Genomic DNA, 21336 nt, shown 5'->3' with positions numbered 1-21336 from the left:
GAGATAGTGGAGGACAGGGAAGCCTGGTGTGCTGCAGTCCATGGTGTTGCAAAGAGTCAGACATGACTTAGTGACTGAATTATAATCACTGTTGTCTCCATTCCAGTGATGCAAAAATGGAGGCTTAGAAAAGTAACTAGTTCAATTTTACAGCTAGCCAGTGGTAGAACTGGACCCCCAATTCTTCTTCACTAGCTTACACAGATGGGTAGAAATTTCAGGAAGAAAGGAGACATGGGAGAACCATTATTTGTTGCTTGCCATGGGCTTCCCTTGTAGCTCTGTCGGTAAAGAAACTGCCTTCAGTGCAGGCAGACCCAGGTTCGATCCCTGGGTTGGGAAGATCCCCTGGAGAAGGAAATGGCAACCCACTCCAGTATCCTTGCCTGGAAAATCTCATGGACAGAGGAGCCTGGTGGACTGCAGTCCATGGGGTCGCAAAGAATTGGGCATGACTGAGCGACTAACATGGTTTATCCTTGGGCTTTTAGATATCTTGCCTGTTCCTATGATTGTTTTCCCCTGTAGAAGATCAGGAAAACTAAGTATCCTGCCTATGATCACCCAGTTCTTTCACCCTGAAGAGCCAGATTTTGAGCCAAGATCTTTCTGGCTCTAGAACCCATTCATTTTTCACTGCTTCATGCTGCCTCCTTATTGAGGACTTGGGTATATTGTGATGTGGAATTTTAGAGATGTGTAGTTCCAACAACCATGTCCAAGAAATTTCTAGTTTATTGCTGTTTCTTCCCAGGGCCAGCTGGAAGAGAATCCCAAAGGAGATAAAAACAAAATTCTTGATGTATTCTCAACTAACTCTCATGTAGCTCTTTGGCTCTAAATAGCTACTTCTAAGGCATTCCGTTGGTCAGCTCATAGATGAGCAAAGACATAAGACTTCTTGAGTCTTAATGTGTCTGGCCTGGCTCCCCAGCTTCTACACTAGAAGAAACGTTCTGACTTGGACTGTTTTTCTTGAACAAAGCTTCTGAGAACCACATAAACATATTTCAGAAAACTTGTTTCTTCATGGGAATGTGGAGTCAATCAAATTATGATTGAGGATTCTGAATTCTGAGGTCAGCAAATCATCTAATTGATCCTAAGTGCAAAAGCAGGGTGGGGCTGGGTGGGGGGGTGGTGTGGTTCTCCAAATCTTGCCAGTGGGCAATAAAGAGTGAGGAGAAGATACTTTTTCTCAGCTCTAAGTATGTGGTTCAAAAGATATTTTTTTAAAGAAAAGTAACTTTTTCCAATGGAGGGAAAAAAAATCAGAATTAACAGATAGCTAGAACTGCCGTATTGTCTATTATTCCAAATAGATTGTTAAGTCATATGAGATGGAAAGGTGGTCAGGAACCCAAATCCCTGGAATCTTGGACTGGTTGAGGTAAGTCAGACTGCAAACTATAAGGCAGCAAAGAGGTTGCTAAAAGGACAACTGAAATTCAATTATAGTTATCTAACTCCAGCTTCAGCAGCAAAAAGCTGATGGAGGCAGGGACTGTTTCATTCCTCAGCGGTCAAGGGACAGAATGTTTGTATGTGATGGATTAAATTTTTGTAATTTAAAAAAATTTCCCTCTGGGAAAGTGCAGTAGGTTCTTCAAAAGTCCTGGTGAATTAGAGGCTGGAACTCTGGAGCAGAAACGGCCAGAGATCAGCTCCGTGAGAAGCTGTAGGCCCTGTCTATAAATAGCTCAGCAGATGACATCAGACAAACCTTGTCACCAAGCTAGTTCTTTCTCTCTAAAAATATGGCTCTTGAGTAAATAGTTTTCAGTCCTTGTCAGCCTTGGAAGAAAATGTCATTAAAAGAGGCAGTGTAGGGGATGCTTCCAAAAGACCAAAGAAGGAGATTTAATAGGGGGTAGAAGAGAAAGTGAAAAAGTTATTATAAACAAGTAGGTTTCATGGAAAGTTGGAGAGGAAATTATGATTTTGTGTAACAGAGTATGCATCTTTGCAAAGGCAGGTAGGCATATATAATTCACATTTAGCTTAAGATTCCTGGTACACAGAAGGTACTTAGAGGTTAACTAGCAATTCGATGGACTTTCATTTTGGAGGAGTCCTTCCATTTTGGAGGAAGGATGATTTCTACTTCTCATAGAGTAAGATAAAAATTGCATATTCAAAATCACCTTGAATTACTTAGAAAGGGATCATGATGGGGACAGCAAGTCATGTTTCACTAAGTTCAGCACAGCTAGTTTTTCCTCCACCCCAAGAACAGGTCATTGTTTCATTGACTGACCACCAGATAAAGTAGCTGGCTTGAGTTCACAGGCTTTATATTGTTTTAGAAACACTTAACTTTAAACATTAGAACCACCTCTTGGTAGGGAAATACTTCCACAGTGAGATGAGACAGAAAGAGACTGACTGATGGAACAGCATATTGATGTCTCTGAAGTCAAGTTGGGCTGGGGTATGTGCTCACTGAATGTGGAGTGGCCAACACGCCAACCAACACATTTACATTTCTCTCTCTTCATCAAAGGCCTATAGCTATATTTTTATTAAATATGTACATGCTATATCTTATAGCATGATATATATATATCAATATATATATATTGACACAGTATTATATTTGCTCTCAATGTTATTGACAAACCCTGCAATATTTACTTAACCTGAGCATGAAAAAGTATGCTCCTGCTCACAGGAATATATTTGAAGCTGAAATACATATACTTTAAATTAGAGACTCTGTGTGACTAGGTAATCCTAAACTAGGTATGGGCAGGAAGTTATCAACTACTGCTTCTGAGGGTCACAAGGCCATTTTGGTAAATGGTACAGAGAGACCAAAATAAATAGAGATTTTTCTTTATTGGTGATTACCCATCCCCTCTGGAGGTAAGAGGGAATGAGACACTGATATACAAATGACCTGCCATGGGAATCTCACCTGTATCCACACATGCAAGGGAATAAGTACTTTGTGTTTTGATCTCTACTTGTTCCATTTCTGTTTGGACATAATTTGAAAGCCAGCTTAGCTCTTGTACTTCCTAATTATATTATGATAAAATTCTCAATGAATGCAGTATGAATTTCTAGTGAGCCTTTCAGGTCTTAGGTGTATCCAAAGTAATCACAGGCTTTAAGATAAACTAAATATATGCATTTACCTAAGATATGCACTTTTGTGTATGTGTACATCTGGGGCAGAGATGTGTCTCATAAAATTTCAGTGAAAAACCATGATTGATCCAAAGATGCACTTTTTAAGGGAATTTTATCTGGAAATGGGAAGTTCCAAAAGACAACAAAGCACACACAAAAAGTCCACTTTTAAGTAAATCTATAACTTGGGAAAAAAAAAAAAAAAGGCCTAAAAATATTCTGAGGGGTAGTGTATAATTCTAAACTAGCCATGAGAACTTCCATCAACTGGCTAATTTCTTCATATCAGCTGGCATGTCTGGTGATTGGCATTCCCTTGAAAGCTTTTGTCACCCTTCAGTCTTCTGCCCACAGGCCTTAGTTTTGTTTCCAAGTGGTGCTTCAGTGAGGATATGAGGTCCATGATCTCTAAGGTTAGTGTTTATCTCATCAGGCAGCAAGATCCTGAAAACTGTAGTGATGTGCGAGCATGCATCATTCGGACAGTACCAATATTTCAGAGGTTTTAAGAAGATAATTGGATTTTTGCTCCTAATCAAGAAGAATTTTGTTAACTAGTTTACAGTCAAGGCCTAGTTGGCTTATCATTCTCAGAAAAAAAAAAAACTTTATTCTGAGTTAGGAAACTTCATCATGAGATTTGAGATATATTGGTTTGGAAAATTTCCTCAGTTTCTCCTGGCTTCGAAGTCCCCGGCCTCGTAGTGGGGCAAGGCCCATGGGAGGCAGATGAATCTGAATAATAAGAATAATGACAATATTAAAAATTACAGGACTTCCCTGGTGGCACAGTGCATAAGAATCTGCCTGCCAATGCAGGGGACATGGGTTTGATCCCTGGTCCGGGAGCAGCTAAGCCTGTGTGCCACAGCAACTGAAGCTGTGTGCCCTAGCAGCCCTCACACCACAAATACGGAGCCTGTGTGCTGCAACTACGGTAGCCCCAGCTCCCTAGAGTCTGTGTTTCACAACAAGAGAAGTCACTGCAATGAGAAGCCCATGCACTGCAACGAAGAGTAGCCACTGCTTGCTGCAATAGAGAAAGCCCACAAAAAAGCAATGAAGACCCAGCACAACCAAAAACAAACAAATAAATAAAGCTAATAAAAGAATTACAATCATTGCAGCAGCTTATATTCACCAAAGATTTACTAGGTACTATGCTCTCTGCTAAGTGCTAACTCTATGTTGTTTTTCAGTTGTTAAGTCATCTCCAACTCTTTGCAACCCCATGAACTCTGGGAGATAGTGAAGGACAGGAAAGCATATCAGGCTTCCCTGTCCTTCACTATCTCCCAGAGTTGGCTCAAACTCATGTTCATTGACTCATGACGCCATCCAACCATCTTGTCCTCTGTCACCCACTTCTCCTGCCCTCAATCCTTCCCAGCATCAGGCTATTTTCCAATGAGTCAGCTCTTTGCATCAGGGTCAAAGTATTGGAGCTTCAGCTTCAGCATCAGTACTTCCAATGAATATTCAGTGTTGATTTCTCTTAGGATTGACTGGTTGGATCTCCTTGCAGTCCAAGGGACTTTCAAGAGTCTTCTCCAGCACCACAGCTCAAAAGCAATAATTCTTTGGCGCTCAGCCTTCTTTATAGTCCAACTCACATATCCATACATGACTACTAGAAAAAACATAGCTTTGACTATATGGACCTTTGTCAGTAAAGTGATGTCTCTGCTTTTTAATACGCTATCTAGGTTTGTCATAGCTTTTCTTCCCAAGGAGCAAGCATCTTTTAATTTCATGGCTGCAGTCACCATCCATAGTGATTTTAGAGCCTAAGAAAATAAAATCTGCCACTGTTTCCATTTTTTTCCCGTTCTATTTGCCATGAAGTGATGGAATCAGATGCCATGATCTTAGTTTTTTGAATGCTGAGTTTTAAGTCAGCTTTTTCACTCTTCTGTTTCACCTTCATCAAGAGGCTCTTTAGTTCCTCTTTGCTTTCTGTCATTATGGTAGTATCATCTGTATATCTGAGGTTGTTGATATTTCTCGAAGCAATCTTGGTTCCAGCTTGTGACTGATCCTGCTGGCATTTCAGATGATGTACTCTGCATATAAGTTAAATAAGCAGGGTGACAATATACAGCCTTGATGTACTCCTTTCCCAATTTTGAATCAGTCTGCTGTTCAATGTCTGGTTCTAACTGTTTTAAGGTGGTCTGTTATTCCCATCTCTTGAGGAATTTTCCAGTTTGTTGTGATCCACACTAGTCAAAGGCTTTAACATAGTCAATGAAGCATGAGTGTTGGCAATTTGATCTCTGATTCCTCTGCTATTTCTAAATCCAGTTGGTACATCCAGCTTGTAACTCTGTACTGATTCATTATTCCTTATAGTCCTTATATACATTAATTCTCAATATAATCTCACAAAAAGTATTATTCTAATATTCACAGATGAGAAAATGGAGGCTCAAAAAGTTGAATAACTTGCTCATGATTATATATTAAGTGGTAGAACCAGGATTTGAATCCTGATCTGTCTGACTCCAAAGCTTGTGCTCTTCTTTGCCCTATTTCCTGCATGGAGAGGAAAAACCACAGATCATATTAGTGAAATGAGAGTCCAAAGAAGGTGAGGGAAAAGTGTGTATACAAACTTGTTCTGTGCAGAGTGAAAAACTGGACCAACATAAATGTCCAGTGAAAGGGTACTAGTTAAATTATGGCATATTCCTACAAAAGGATACAATGCATCCATTTTAAAAGATGGAAGCAGAGATATGCAAAAAAGGGAAGTAAAATAGGCAGTAACAGTATGCCTAGGTTCCCATGTACTTTAAGAAAATGTATGTACACGAGTATAGAAAAAAAGACTAAAAGGATATATTACCAAACTATTAGGCTGAGTCAATGAAATATAAAATTGCTGTTTTTGTAGGTCAAGAGTAGAATATTGGCAATTTCATACAGTCCAACTTAAAAGTTGTAGTGGTCACTCCCACAGGGTGAGAATTTTTGACAATTTTCACTGTCTTATGCATTCCTTTAAAGTTTGAATTTTATTTATTCTTTTTAAAAAATTATTTATTTAAATCTGTCTGTGCTGGGTCTTCAGTGCTGCATGTGGGCTACTCTCTAGTTATGCACGGGCTTCTCACTGTGGCGGCATCTCCACTTGCAGAGCACGGGCTCTAGGGCACCCAGGTGTAGTAGTTGCAGCTTGAAGGCTCTAGAGTGAGGGCTCAGTAGTTGTGATGTACGAGCTTAGTTGCCTTGTGGCATGTAGAATATTCCTGGATCAGGGATTGAACCCATGTCCCCCACATTGGCAGGTGGATTCTTAACCACTGGGCAACCAGGGAAATCCTGAATTTTATTTTTTTATTAACAATAAACCTGTTTTTTAAAATAATAGAAATAAAAATCTTTCCATAAAAAAGGTAAAAGTTAGAAAACTATATAAACGTCAGCTGGATTTCCTTTCCATTTAGGGGAAAGTTGTACAAGTAGGAGAAGTCAGGCATTCACTGACATTTTAGCTTGTTGTAACGGGTTGGTGGCCATGCAAGCATAACTTATTTCCAACATGCCTCCTACAGGGGTTCTAGGCTTTTCGGCAAACACAAGCCCTCTTGGTGTATATTCTTGGAAATAACTGGGTGGACAAGGATAGGTACACACCACATGTTAACTGAAGTCACACTTACTGGCCTTGGATAAGGAATCTGGTAATGTAGTCCAATTTCAATCCTGGCTGTGCATTCATCTATACACTGTTTAATCAGGTCTGTGTCTGTGAGCTATTAAAAGGGAAAAAGAGGTGAGATTGTTAGCGTCTTTCCAATGCTACATAAAGTAGAGGTACACATTTTCTTAAACTTTTCAGTTCATCAGCCACTAAATTAAATATTGGTCATTTGAAAAATCAAAAACAATTTAAGATTTCCTGTGGATTAAACTTTAAAAAATCATTTAGCTACTATAAGCACATAGTAAAAATAATTCAAATAATACAAAAGGGTATAATGTAAAACAAAATCTTCTTCTTCTTCCTGTTTCTCAATTCCCCTTCTCAGAGACAATAATTAGAAGTTTGTTTTTCCAGGGATATTCTATGCATATATAAGTATAATTCTATAATACCTAGTAGTTTTTCTTACAAAAATGAAACCTCTGAACCCTGCTTTTTCACAAACAACTTGAAGTTCCTTCTATATTTACACGTATAGAACTGCTTCATTCTTTTTAACAGCTGCACAAAATACCAACATATGACTGCATTATAATTTAACCAATCTTCCACCAATGGACATTTAGGTTATTTTCAATCTTTCGCCATTTTAAACAATGGATCTCGTATTTTTAACTCTTACCGATAGTCCCTGCAGATTCAAATTACCCTCTAAGAGGCTGTACCAATTTATATTCCTATGAACAATCCATAAATTATATTCCTACCAACAAAGAACGAGAGTGCTTCTTCATACCCTCCCCGTGTTGATCAAGTGTTTCAGCAACTGCTGTCGAGACACCCTCTGAGTAAGATATTGGAAAATGATCCACCTTCTATTTTGAACTGTAAACTGTTTGCTCATTACTAAGGAGAAGAAATGACCTTTGAAATTTCCAAACAGTTAAACTGTGGTAGTCCAATTTCAAGTAAAGGAATAACAAGTTCATTCTGAAAACAGAAAGCCAGGAAGTAGATGAGGAGACAATGTATTGAGGATGGAAAATGAGTCAACACATGACTCTACCAACAGTCTGAAAGTGGGCTTCAAAGCAGAGCTGGGTTGCATGAGACCCAGATGACACCCACAGTGAAGCCTGGGCTACCATGGCTTGCAAATTCCAAGGGTGTTCCTGTCCTGTGGTCCTCTTGGAGCACAGAAAAGTTCTAGGACCTGCAATGCATAAAAAGAACCACAGCTGAGTCCCTTGGGACAGAGGCTCAGCTTTCTGACCGCTGTATTTCTCAGAAGCTATTCTTCTGATTGTCTACCTTGGGGAAAGATTTCCATGTTCTCATTTGCCTATTGGGATTCAGAGCAATTAATGAAATACATTTGGGTTATTATTAAGCTCTTATAGCAAGTGAGGTTACAGGAGACTACTTAGGTCTACATGAGGGATTAGGGAGAAAGAAGCCCCTAATAAAGATATGGGGACTGAGGGCTTCTAGGGCTCCGACTGTCCATCTAAACAAGCTGGATTAGAGTTCTCCAAATTCAGTCATTCAGAGGCTGTCTGCGTGATTTTGTCATCTCCACAAGTACCTATACTAATATTAAACTTTCTCTTTAAATGGCCTCTGTAAGTACAGTACTTGCAAAATTATCTGCTATTATGTTTCTTTTCTAAAACATGGTAAAAACAGTACATATTTTAAAATAAAAAACCCATGTACATCCCCCAACACAACAATATTATCTCACTCATGTACTGGCACATACACCTCTCTCTGGCTTGTACCACACTGGGCCAATTCAAGCAGAGGCAAATGAAGGATTATTATTGCCTTAACTGAAATCTCAAAGGGTATTGAGTAGTCCTTAGGTGACTGAACCTGCAAAGCTTTACTGGTCATATACTACTATGATAGCCCCTTTCCCAGGTTAGACACCGTGAGGCCATGGTACCTGCCTTCAGCTATCAAGGATGTTACCTGGGCAGAACAAATCTGATACATGAAGCTACAGAAAAGGCACAGTGGTACATAGTCAGCAGGGCAATGACTGCAGACTGCTATACAGGAATTCAGAGTAGGTGGTCATCATGGGGTTGGTTGAGGGAAGAGGACTTGAGGAAGACTTCCCAGAGAAGATCAATTGAAGCAAAGTATTTGTAAGTGCTCATAAATTTAGTGACAACCACAGACAGGGCCATGAGATATACTACAAAGGTATAAGAAACTGTCTATGTGCTCAAGGAACTGACAATCTGGTTAAGCAGACCATACCAACATAAATGAAACAAATAAGAAAAAAAAATTATGACTGTCTAATTAGGGAAGGGTATAGGTCAGTGGTCTACCAAGTTTTTGATCATCTACTTCTTTCAATTAAAAAACTTCTGAGCCCTGAGAATTCCATGGTGCTTCAGTGGTTAGGACTTTCACTGCCGTGTCCCAGGAAACTAAGGTACTACAAGCCATACAGTGTGGCAAAAAAAAAAAAAAAAAATCCTGAGTCCATAGCTTCCATATGTGTATTTATAAATTTATTAAACTATTAATAATTCAATTATATATATATGTAATAGACATTTTTAAAGGAGCAATAAAAATAAACAGCACTTATAATATTTTATTTCTATTTCTCAAAGGACTATTCAGGACCTCAGGGGGTACACACACACTGATGTGGTATGCATGGTCTATGCTAAAAGCAGAAAAAGTTTGGGGAAGTTGGAGGATGGTCAGAAGAGAGGAAAGCAGTTTCACAAGCAGGTTGGTATTAAAAGCATGCAGGCTTCAGGGATTATGAGAAGGGGAGGATGTTATAGATTGGGAGGGTTTCTCAGGTAGCACTTAACCCCAGTGGTAATTTTACACTTCTTTCCATCTAACTCTGAAACATCTTTCAGGGACCCTGTCTTGGTTTTGCTCAGTTATATCCCTGATGTCTAGTCTGACGTTTGGAACATGGTAGACACTTAGCTACTTGTTGAATAAAAGAATGAGAGCAAAGGGTCACGAAGTAGTGGCAGAAGCTATAGCAGAAATGGGCAAAATGGGAAAGTGAGGTGTTCTTGTGGAAAGATGAATTCTGCTTTGGGCTATTATTCTTGTGGTGAGTTCCTACAGGGGCTGATGAGAGACCAAGATATGGGATCTGGAGTCATGGTCTTTGGGCCTCTGTATGGAGGGATGACCTTCAGAGGACCCTTATAGCTGGTGGGAAAGTGTGTGAAAAAGACAGGGCAGAAAGGAGACTGAGACAGGGTAAGAGAGGGAAAAGTAAAGACAGTAGATTGTCAGGAAGTTTCACAAAGTGAACAGTGACAACACTGAATCCATGAGATCAACAAGAAAGAGGCAAGAAAAGTCAGGAGCTGAAAACATCTTTCCACGCTTAGAGCCAAACAGTATTCCCAAGAAGCTGACAGATAATACTTTATGGTTTGTCAAATCAAGCCTCTTAGAATGGTTTTTGGCTCCCTGGTATTTGGGTTCAGCTAGCTAATGGAGGCACTATTTTACCCAATTCTGAGGTCCCAAAGGGCAAAGCCTCTCTGCTAGCCAAAGAGGCTTGAGTTCAAAGCTAAGTTATGAAGGGAACCTTTGCCTTAATCCTATTCTCTTTCCTCTGAATGGGTTTATATTTGGAAGCTCTGAATAGCTTATGAATTGAAAAAGCCAAACACAACTCTGAGCACTTCCTGTGGGAGTGACCGACAACAGGCACAGTGTGTGAGGAACCAATCCTACTCCGAAAATTCTCACTGGACTGATGTAGGTCACCTGGCTCACGCAGTCTTCTCAGGATGCTGAGCCACTTACCAGCTGGACTGAGACTTGAAGAAAGTGAAGAGAGAACCCAGGCTGGGCTCTGTTTTCCAGTGGTTGGTAAGCCAGCGAGGTTGTGCCTCTGGCCCCTTCTTGCTCCACATTCTGCCCCTCTAATTTGTGCTCCTCAGTCCTCTCAACTATAGGATAGCAAAGAAATGAACAAACGCCACAAGAATTGCTCTCCTCCTTGCAATCTCCAACGGGGCCTACTCACATTTTTGTTTTTTTGGAACAGCGTTCTGGCTTCATTTAATATGTACTGTTTTTCTTTAATGGTGTCTTCCATCTGCCCTGATGCAGCCTGCCATTTCCTCGCAAGCCTGAAAATTCTGCGGTAGAGGCCAAGAACTTCTTGTCGTGTTGCCATTGTCATCTTCCGACCCACCAAAATAGAAGGGAGGATAATTTGCATAAAAATTCAGTTTGACAGTAGGCAGTACAGCAGCTGTACATTTAAAAAAATCAAGCTCTTTAATTAGTCTAGAAAATAACTGCTCTTTCTCAACAGATATGTTTGGTAACATTACCAGAATGGTGCTGTATGAATATCACAATCTCTTAGACAGCCTTGTACATCATCCCTTAGTTGAAGGTTGTTTAACCTTGCTGTTTGCCATGATGACTATTTTTATGAATATGACAAAACAAAAATGCACATTTAATGTTCTTTAAACCAGTACATTCTTTCCCAGAATATCTTAGAAATGGTGCTTTTAGTGTATATACTGGTAAAATTACATTACTAACTTGAGTGCACAGGAGAAGGCACATTTTGAATAACTGAATTTTCTAGTTATGTGAGAACTTGAATTTAATGCAGGGTTGTAAACTGAAGTGCCTCTGGGGCCAAGCAGGCAACAAAATGAGGAAATTTGGCTAGTGGGGACAGTGGCCAACTAGAGAAGATGTGCCCCCTTGAAACAGAACAGTTGCTACTCAGTCCCGGCCAGCTATTCTCATGTAGAATTGAGGGCCTAAGGGTGCCAGATTTCCTGACAGCTTCACAATAGGTGGCAGTCAAGATGTTTAAAATAAGAAATTTCAAAAAACACAGTATTTATTTTTGAAAATGCAAGTACCAAGAGGGCCAAATAAAATGAGTCTGCAGGCTCAATTCCACTTGTCAGGTTGCAATCTTTTTTAGTTCATCATAATCTTGTTGAAAATATTTCTCAAAATTGTTGGTCTACTTCCCTCCTTCCTTGTCCACATAAGAACTGTATAATAAGTACAACTGAAAATCTTTCTGATGACTGAAAATCTTGTGGCCCCTCTGAGTTTTCACTCTGAAATACATCAGTTTTAATTTCAGAGGATTTGGCTAAGGGAACCAACCCAAGTATATTCCTGAAAGTTAGCAGCATTTTTAAAAATTAAATTCCTGTTAAAGTCATTTTTATTATAAAATATTTCAGATATACAAAATATATAGTTAATAACATAATTAACAGTCATATGTTCATAAAGAACCTTAAAGAATAAATTGTATATATAGTCAAAACTCCACTGTACCCCTTCCAAATCAAATTTCCTCTCGTCTCCCCTAGAAGGAATCACTATCCTGAATTTGTTTACTTTTCTCACATTTTGGGCTTCCCCGATAGCTCAGTTGGTAAAAGAATCCGCCTGCAATGCAGGAGACCCTGGTTTGATTCCTGGGTCAGGAAGATCTGCTGGAGAAGGGACAGGCTACCCACTCCAGTATCCTGGCCTAGAGAATTCCATGGACTGTATAGTCCACGGGGTCACAAAGAGTCAGACACGACTGAGTGACTTTCACTTCACTTCTCACATATAGCTTTATGCTTAACATAATATTGCTTAGCCAGTTAAAATTTTTATATATATGAGATATTATATACTTCCACTTGCCTTTTTTGCTCATACTTGTACAATTCATCCATATTCTGTAGCTGTGGTTCATATATTCTAACTACTGCAATTCAGTCCACTGCATGAAGCTATCCCAACATACTTGTCTATTCTCCTACTGATGGACACTGAATTTTTTCCCCTTCCCTCTCGGTGTTACTTATGCAAAAACTTCAGCCTGTTTTTTTAAAAAATAATTTTATTTATTTACTTATGGTTGTGCTGGGTCTTTGTTGCTGTGTGGGCTTTTCTCTAGACTGGCAAATGGGGGCTGCTCCTTAGTTGTGGTTCATGAGCTTCTCATCGCGTGGCTTCTCTTGTTCTGGAGCACTGGCTCTAGGGCACACAGTCTTCAATAGCTGCCACCTGTGGGCTCAGTAGTTTCAGCTCCCGGGCTCTTGAGAATGTCTCAACAGTTCTGGTGCACAGGCTGAGCTGCTCTACGGCATGTAGGATCTTCCTGGACCAGGGATCAAACCCGTATCTCCTGCATTGGCAGGTGGACTCTACCACTGAGCCACCAGGGAAGCCTCAGCCTATTTCCTGACTGTTAACTTCTACATCTAAAAGAAATTCAGGGATCTTGAGCAAGATGGCACAGTGGGAAGACCCTGAGCTCACCTCTACAGGCACACCAAAATTGCAACTATTGATGAGAAAGCCTGGAATATAACAGAAAAGATCTCCTACAGCTAAATATATAAAGAAGGAATCACAGTGAAATGGGTAGGAGGGGTGGAACTGTGGTATAGTCAAGATCCATACCCCTAAGTGGATGACCCACAAACAGAAGAATAATTACAATTGCAGAAGTTCTCAAGAAGCAATAGCTCCAAGCTCCACATCAGGTTCCTCAGGTTGGGAGTCTGGCACAAGGAAGACAAGCCCCTAGAATGATTGGCTTTGAAAGTCAGAGAGGCTTACTTTTTAGAGATCCAGAGAGTGGTGGGATATGGAGATTATTCTTAAAGGGTACATACAGACTATCACATGGGCAGAAGCAGTAATGTGAAGAAGCCTAGGTCAGACCCACATGCTGATCTTGAAGAGTCTTCTGGAGAGACAAGAGGCAACTGGAGCTCGTCCTGGAGTTATAGAAACTGATGGCAAGTGTTTTGGGGGGCTTGTTTCACTACGTGGACCTATTGCTGGCAAGCATCACTTTGAAATTCTTCCTCTAGCTTATTCGACATCAACCAGCCATCACCAACCTGTCTGGGATGCCTCAGGCCAAGTAGCTAGCTGAGCAAAGACACACCCCACCAACCACCAAACAAGCTGCTGAAGACTCCCTGAACCCACAGCCATCTCAGGACATGGTTCTATCCACAAAAGGGCCAGGAACTTGCCCCACACACTGCATACACTAGCCCCAGGACTTCCAAGACCCTGCGGCCAACCCTGAAGGGACATTTGGACTTAGCTCTGCCTACCAGTGGGGCAACACCAGCCTCAGGGCCACCATAGCTCTGAAGCCTGCCATGGCAGGGCCCAACCCACCTACCATCAGGCTGGCATCAGGCGCAGAATCCCTAGGCCACCACCACCAAGCCAGTATCAGCTCTGAGACATTTTGGGACCTTTAGAGCCAGCTGCCCCAGGATCAGGCCTCATCTACCAGCAGCCAACACAAGTTTTGGGACACCCTGTGCCCTGTAACCAGCTGTGTCAGGAATCAGCTGCACCCATCAGCAGGCAGATGCTAGGCTGGGGAACCATGACGCTGCAAACACCCACCCCAGAACCTGGCTCTACCCACCAGTGAGCCAGCATCAGCCCTGCGGCCCCTCATGATTTTATAGCCAGCGGTCTCATGACCCAGTCCCACCAGTCAGCAGTGGGCAGTATCAGAACAAGTTAGGGCCTAAGAAGCAGTTAGATAAGGGGTCAGCCATGCCTACCAGACTGCCCACAGTAGTCAGCCCACCATAACTGAAGGACCCATGCAGTTCACCTAGGGGGTACCCCTTGAGCATATAGTTCTCATGACAAGATAAGGGTATGGTGGCAGGATGCACAGAATGTTTCCTACAAAAGACCATTTTTCCAAGGTTGGGAAATGAAATCAATCTACCAGATATATAGATGTAAAAATGGCAAATTAGGCAAAATTAGATGATAGAGGAACATGTTCCAAATGAAGGGATAAGATAAAACCCTAGAAGAAAAACTCAGTGAAGTAGAAATAGGCATTTACCCAATAAAGAGTTCAAGGTAATAAACATAAACATGATCAAAGAACATGGGAGAAGAATGGATAAACAGAGTGAGAAGTTAGACATTTTTAACAAAGAGAAAATATAAAGAAAGAGTTAGAAAATATAAAGAAAACCAAATAGAGACAGAGTGTAATAACTGAAATAAAAGACACAGTAATGTAAATCACTGAAGGTGAACAGAAAAAGAATTAAGAATAAAAAGAAATCTAGGAGACATTTAGGAAAACAACAAGCACACTAACATTCACAATAAAAGGGTCCTAGAAGAAGAGAGAAAGAGAGAGAGAGAAAGGGGCAGAGAACGTATCTGAAGATATAATAGCTGAAAATTCCTCTAGCATGGGCAAGGAACCAGATGGACAGGTCCAGGAAGCAGAGTCCCAAATAGGATCAACCTGAGGAAGGCCACACAAAGACACACTGCAATTAAAATGGCAAAAATTAAAGACAAAGAGAATATTAAAAGCAGCAAGGGAAAACTAACAAGTTACCTACAAGGGAATGCCCATAAGGCTATTGGCTGACTTTTCAGCAGAAACTCTGCAGGCCAGAAAGGAGTGGCATAATATGTTAGTATTTAGAGGGATGAATGGGAAAAACCTACAGCCAAGAATATTCTACCTGGAAAGATTTTCATTCAGATTTGCTGGAAAGATCAAAAATTTTATAAAGAAGCAAAAGCTAAAAGGGTTCAGCACCACCCAAAATAGTTTAGAAGATGTTAAGAGAACTTCTCTAAGTGAAAAATAAGGCCACAACTAGAAACATAAAAATTACAAAAGGTAAAAAGCTCACTGGTAAAGGCAAATATATAGTAAAGGTAGTAAATCAACTACATACAAAGCTAGTAAGAAGGTTAAAAGACAAAAGGAATAAACTCATCTATGTTTGCAATAAGTACATAAGGGATATACAAAACAAAAAGTTGTAAAATATGATGTCAAAAACAGTAATCATTGGGGAGGGAAGTAAAAATGCAGGGTTATTAACTGCATCTGAAATTAAAAGATCAGCAATTTTCTAAAATTAATTAATTTATTTTAATTGGAGGCTAATTACAATATTATTGTGGTTTTGCCATACACTGACATGAATCAGCCAAGGGTGTACATGTGTTCTACATCCTGAACCCCACTCCCCATCCCATCCCTCAGGGTCATCCCAGTGTACCAGCCCTGAGTACCCTGTCTCATGTATCAAACCTGGACTGGTAATCTATTCCACAAATGATAATATACATGTTTCAATGCTCTTCTCTCAAATCATCCCACCCTTGCCTTCTCCTACAGAGTCAAAAAGTCTGTTCTGTACATCTGTGTCTCTTTTGCTGTCTCATATATAGGGTCATCGTTAGCATATTTCTAAATTCCATATATATGCATTAATATACTGTATTGGTATTTTTCTTTCTGACTTACTTCACTCTGTATAATAGGCTCCAGTTTCATCCACCTCATTAGAGCTGATTCAAATGCCTTCTTTATAATAGCTGAGTAATATTCCATTGTGTATATGTACCACAGCTTTCTTATCTGTTCGTCTGCCAATGGACATTTAGGTTGCTTCTATGTCCTGGCTATTGTAAACAGTGCTGCAATGAACATTGGGGTACATGTGTCTATCTCAATTCTGGTTTCCTCATTGTGTATGCTCAGCAGTGGGATTGCTGGGTTGTATGGCAGTTCTATTTCCAGTTTTTTTTTTTTTTTCCAGTTTTTTAAGGAATCGCCACACTGTTCTCCATAGTGGCTGTACTAGTTTGCATTCTCACCAACAGTGTAACAGGGTTCCCTTTTCTCTGCACCCACTCCAGCACTTATTGTTTGTAGAATTTTTGATAGCAGCCATTCTGACCGGTATGAAATTGTACCTCATTGTGGTTTTGATTTGCACTTCTCTGATAATGAGTGATGTTGAGCATCTTTTCATGTGTTTGTTAGCCATCTGTATGTCTTCTTTGGAGAAGTGTCTGTTTAGTTCTTTGGCCCATTTTTTGATTGGGTCGTTTATTTTTCTGGAATTGAGCTGCAGGAGCTGTTTGTATATTTTTGAGATTAATTCTCGGTCAGTTGCTTTGTTTGCTATTATTTTCTCCCATTCTGAGGGCTGTCTTTTCACCTTGCTTATAGTTTCCTTCATTGTACAAAAGCTTTTACATTTAATTGGGTCCCATTTGTTTATTTTTGCTTTTATTTCCTTTACTCTGGGGGGTGGGTCATAGAGGATCCTGCTGTGATTTATGTCAGAGAGTGTTCTGCCTATGTTTTCCTCTAGGAGTTTTATAGTTTCTGGTCTTACATTTAGATCTTTAATCCAAAGATCAGCAATTTAAAATAATCATGTGTGTATACACACACACACACACACATATATACACATATATTTATGGCTATACATAAACCTATATTGCTATACGTAAGTGTGTGTGTGTATATAAATATATATAGCTACACATATATCTCATAGTAACCACAATCCAAAAATCTATAATAATACACAAGAAAGAGAAAGTAAGCCAAACATAACACTAAAAATACTCATCAAATCACAAAGAAGAAAACAAAAGAAGAAGAAAGGAACAACAAAAACTACATAAACAATCCCAAAACAATGAACAAAATGACAACAAGTACATGTGTTTATGCATGCTAAGTCACCCAGTTGTGTTTGACTCTTTGTGACCCCATGGACTGTAGCCCGCCAGGCTCCTCTGTCCATGGGATTTTCCAGGCAAGAATACTGGAGTAGATTGCCATTTCCTCCTCCAGCAGATCTTCCTGACCCAGGGGTCGAACCCACATCTCCTGCTTTGGCAGGCAGATTCTAAGCCACCTGGGAAGCCCGACAACAAGTACTTACCTATGATGATTATGTTAAATGTAAATAGACTAAATGTACCAATCAAGAGACATACAGAGGCTGAAAGGATACAAAGCCAAAACCCACATATATGCTGCATACAAATGACTAACTTCAGATCTAAATACATACACAGACTGAAAGTGAAATGATGAAAATAGGTATTCCATGCAAAAGGAAATCAGAAGGAAGCTGGGATATCAATCTGTATATCAGACAACAGACTTTAAACCAAAGACTGTAACAAGAGACAGGGAAGGACATTACATAATGATCAAGGGACCAATCCAAGAAGAAAGTATAAAAATTGTAAATATGTATGTACCCAACATAGGAGCATCTACATACATAAAGCAAATAATAACAGACAGAAAAGGAGAAACTGACAGCAACACAACAATATTATGGAACTTTAACACTTCATTTGTATCAACAGAAAAAATCATCCAGACAGAAGATCAATAAGGAAACACTGGCCTTTAATGACACATTAGGCCAAATTGACTTAAAAGATCTATAAAGAACATTCTCTCCAAAAGCAGCAGGATGTACATTCTTTATAAGCGCACTTTCTCCAGGATAGATCACATGCTAGGCCACAAAACAAGTCTCAGTAAACTTAAGAAAAGTGAAATCATATCAAGCATCTTTTCTGATCACAATGCTATGAGACTAGAAATCAACTACAACAAAAAGCTGCAAAAGACACAAATATGTGGAGGCTGAATATCAATAATATGCTACTAAACAATCAATGAGTAACTGAAACAACAATAAAAAATTTTTTAATACCCAGAGATAACTGAAAACAAATACACAAAGATCCAAAATCTATGGGAGGCGGCAAAAGCAGCTGTAAGAGGGAAGTTTATAGTGATACAAGCTTACCTCAGGAAACAAGAATAACATCAAACAACCTAATCTTATACCTGGGCTTCCCTGGTGGCTCAGAGGTTAAAGCATCTACCTGCAATGCGGGAGACCTGGGTTCGATCCCTGGGTCGGGGAAGATCCCCTGGAGAAGGAACTGGCAACCCACTCCAGTATTCTTGCCTGGAGAATCCCATGGACGGAGAAGCCCGGTGGGCTACAGTCCAGGGGGTCGCAAAGAGTTGGACACAACTGAGCGACTTCACTTTCACTTTCACTTTTCACTTTCAATCTTATACCTAAAGCAAGGAATTAGAGAAAGAACAAACAAACCCCAAAGTTAGTAGAAGGAAAGAGATAATAAAGATCAGAGCAGGTAGTTTCCCTGATGGTTCAGTGGTTAAGAATCTGCCTGCCAATGTAGGGGACACAGGTTTGATCTCTGCTCCGAGGAGATCCCACATGCAGTGTAGCAACTAAGCTCATGTGCCACAACTACTGAGTCAGCACTCTAGAGCCTGTGAGTCCCAACTACTGAGCCTATGAGCTGCAACTACGGAAGCCCATGTGCCTAGAGCCCATACGCTGCAACAAGAGAAGCCACCACAATGAGAAGCCTGCACACAGCAACTAGAGAGCCCATGCACAGTGATTAGAGAGTAGTCCCTGCTTCCCACACCTAGAGAAAACCCATGGGCAGCAACAAAGACCCAGCATGGCCAAAAATAAATAAATAAATCTGAAAAAAAAAGTGAGCAGAAATTAAAAAAAAAAAAAATAGAAAAGCCAATGAAACCAACAGATTTTTTTTAAAGAAAAACAAAATTGATAAATCTTTAGCCAGACTCATGAAGAGAAAAAGAAAAGGCCCAAATCAATAAAATCAGAAATTAAAAAGGAAAAGTTACAGTCAACAGCACAGAAATACAAAGAATCATAAGTGATTACTAGGAATGACTATATGCCAGTAAAATGGACAACAGAAAAAAAATGGACAAAATCCTAGAAATGTACAATATGCCAAGACTGAACCAGGAAAAAACCAGAAAATATGAACAGTCCAATTACCAGTAATGAAACTGAATCATAATTTTAAAATTCCCAATAAACAAAAGTCTAGGATCAGAGGGCTTCACAGGTGAATTCTACCAAACATTTAGAGAAGAGTTAACACCTATCTTTCTCAAGCTATTCCAAAAAATTCTGGAGGAAGGAACACTTCCTAACTCATTTTATGAGGCTCCTAGCATCACCTTGATCCAAAACCAAACAAAGACATAACAAAAATAGAAAATTACAGGCCTACATCACTGATGAACATAGATGCAAAAATCCTCAACAAATTATTAGCAAACAAAATCCAATGATACACTAGAAGGGTAATACACCACGATCAAGTGGGATTTATCAATATCTGCAAATCAATGTGATACCCTACATTAACAAATTGAAAAATTAAAAACCAAAGGATCATCTCAATAGATGCAGAAAAAGTTTTTGACAAAATTCAACATCCACTTATGATAAAAACTTCCCAGAAAGTGGGCACAGAGGAAATATCCTTCAAAATAATAAACACCATATATGACAAAATAACATATTCAATAGTGAAAAGCTGAAAGCACTGCCTCTAAGATGAGGAACAAGACAAGGATGCCCATGCTCTCAACATAGTTTTGGCAGTCCTAGCCACAGCAATCAGAGAAGAAAAATAAAAGGAATCCAAATTTTAAAGGAAGAAGTAAAACTGTCACTGTCTGCGATGTATTATGTATGGCATGATACCATACATAAAAAATTCTAAAGATCCCACCAGAAAACTACTAGAGCTTATCAATAAATTCAGTAGAGTTGCAGGATACAAAATTAATATATAGAAACTTGCTGCATTTGTCTCTGCTAACAACAAACTATCAGACAGAGAAATCAATTAAATAATTCTATTCATCATCATGTCAAAAAAATAAAATATCTCAAAATAAACCTATTAATGAGGTAGAAGATATCTTGGATTAGAAGAATTAATATTGCTAAAATTATCATACTACCTAAGGCAATCTACAAATACAATGCAATCCCTGTCAAAATATTGATGGCATTGTTCATAGAACTAGGACAAATATTTAAAAATTTGTATAGAAACACAAGACCCTGAATAGCCAAAACATCTTCAGAAAGAACAGAGCTGGCGGTAACACACTCCCTGACTTCAGACTATACTATAAAGTTATGCTTATCATAACAGTATCATACATCACTTATGAAGATAAACTTAAAACAGATTAAAGAACTAAAAGACTGAAAGCCATAATACTCCTAGAAAACACAGATAGAACACTCTGAGATAAATTGTCGCAATTTTGCTTGACTTGTCTTCTAAGACAAAGGAAACAAAAGCAAAACTAAACAAAATGGGGCCTAATTAAACTTAAAAGCATTTTTACAACAAATGAAACCACTGACAAAATGAAAAAACCTACTGAGTGGGAGAAAATATTTGTAAATACTATGACTGATAAGAGGTTAATATCCAAAAATATATAGAGAGTTCATACAATTAAATATCAATAAAAACAACCTGATTAAAAAATGGGCAGAAGACCTAACTAGATGTTTTTCTGATGAAGACATACACACGGCCACTGTCACATGAAAAGACACTCAGCATCAGTAATCATCAGTAATCCCTGGTAGCTCACATGGTACAGAATCTGCCTGCAATGCAGGAAACGCAGGTTCGATCCCTGGGTCAGGAAGATCCTCTGGAGAAGGAAACGGGTACCCACTCTAGTATTCTTGCCTAGAGAACTCCATGGACAGATGAGCTTGGCAGTCTACAGTCCACAGGGTTGCAAAGAGTCAGATGTGACTGAGTGATTAACACTTATCCTAATCATCAGAAATATGCAAATC

The 21336-nt window shown here is 39.5% G+C and overlaps 1 protein-coding gene across 3 annotated transcripts in view; it reads right to left on the bottom strand.

Annotated features, from left to right (window-relative positions):
• Positions 1 to 3230: 3230 nt before the first annotated feature.
• The window catches only part of LYRM1 (LYR motif containing 1), a 33588-nt gene continuing 15482 nt past the window's right edge, over positions 3231 to 21336 (bottom strand). For 2 of the 3 annotated variants that reach the window (XM_043456019.1, XM_043456021.1), the window contains 3 exons: positions 10818 to 10976; positions 6801 to 6893; positions 5303 to 5670 (listed from right to left, as the gene is read on the bottom strand). In XM_043456019.1, coding sequence (XP_043311954.1) covers positions 5542 to 5670; positions 6801 to 6893; positions 10818 to 10976 — 381 coding nt within the window. In that variant the 3' untranslated portion in view covers positions 5303 to 5541. Of the gene's footprint in view, positions 3871 to 5302; positions 5671 to 6800; positions 6894 to 10817; positions 10977 to 21336 lie in introns of those variants that run through there. The other variant, XM_043456020.1, reaches the window with a different exon arrangement.

Source organism: Cervus canadensis, chromosome 32 (genome assembly GCF_019320065.1).
Source record: "Cervus canadensis isolate Bull #8, Minnesota chromosome 32, ASM1932006v1, whole genome shotgun sequence".
In the NCBI taxonomy this organism is placed as follows: domain Eukaryota; kingdom Metazoa; phylum Chordata; class Mammalia; order Artiodactyla; family Cervidae; genus Cervus; species Cervus canadensis.
The sequence above is the reverse complement of the archived record's forward strand: the minus strand, read 5'-3'. Positions and strand labels throughout refer to the sequence as shown.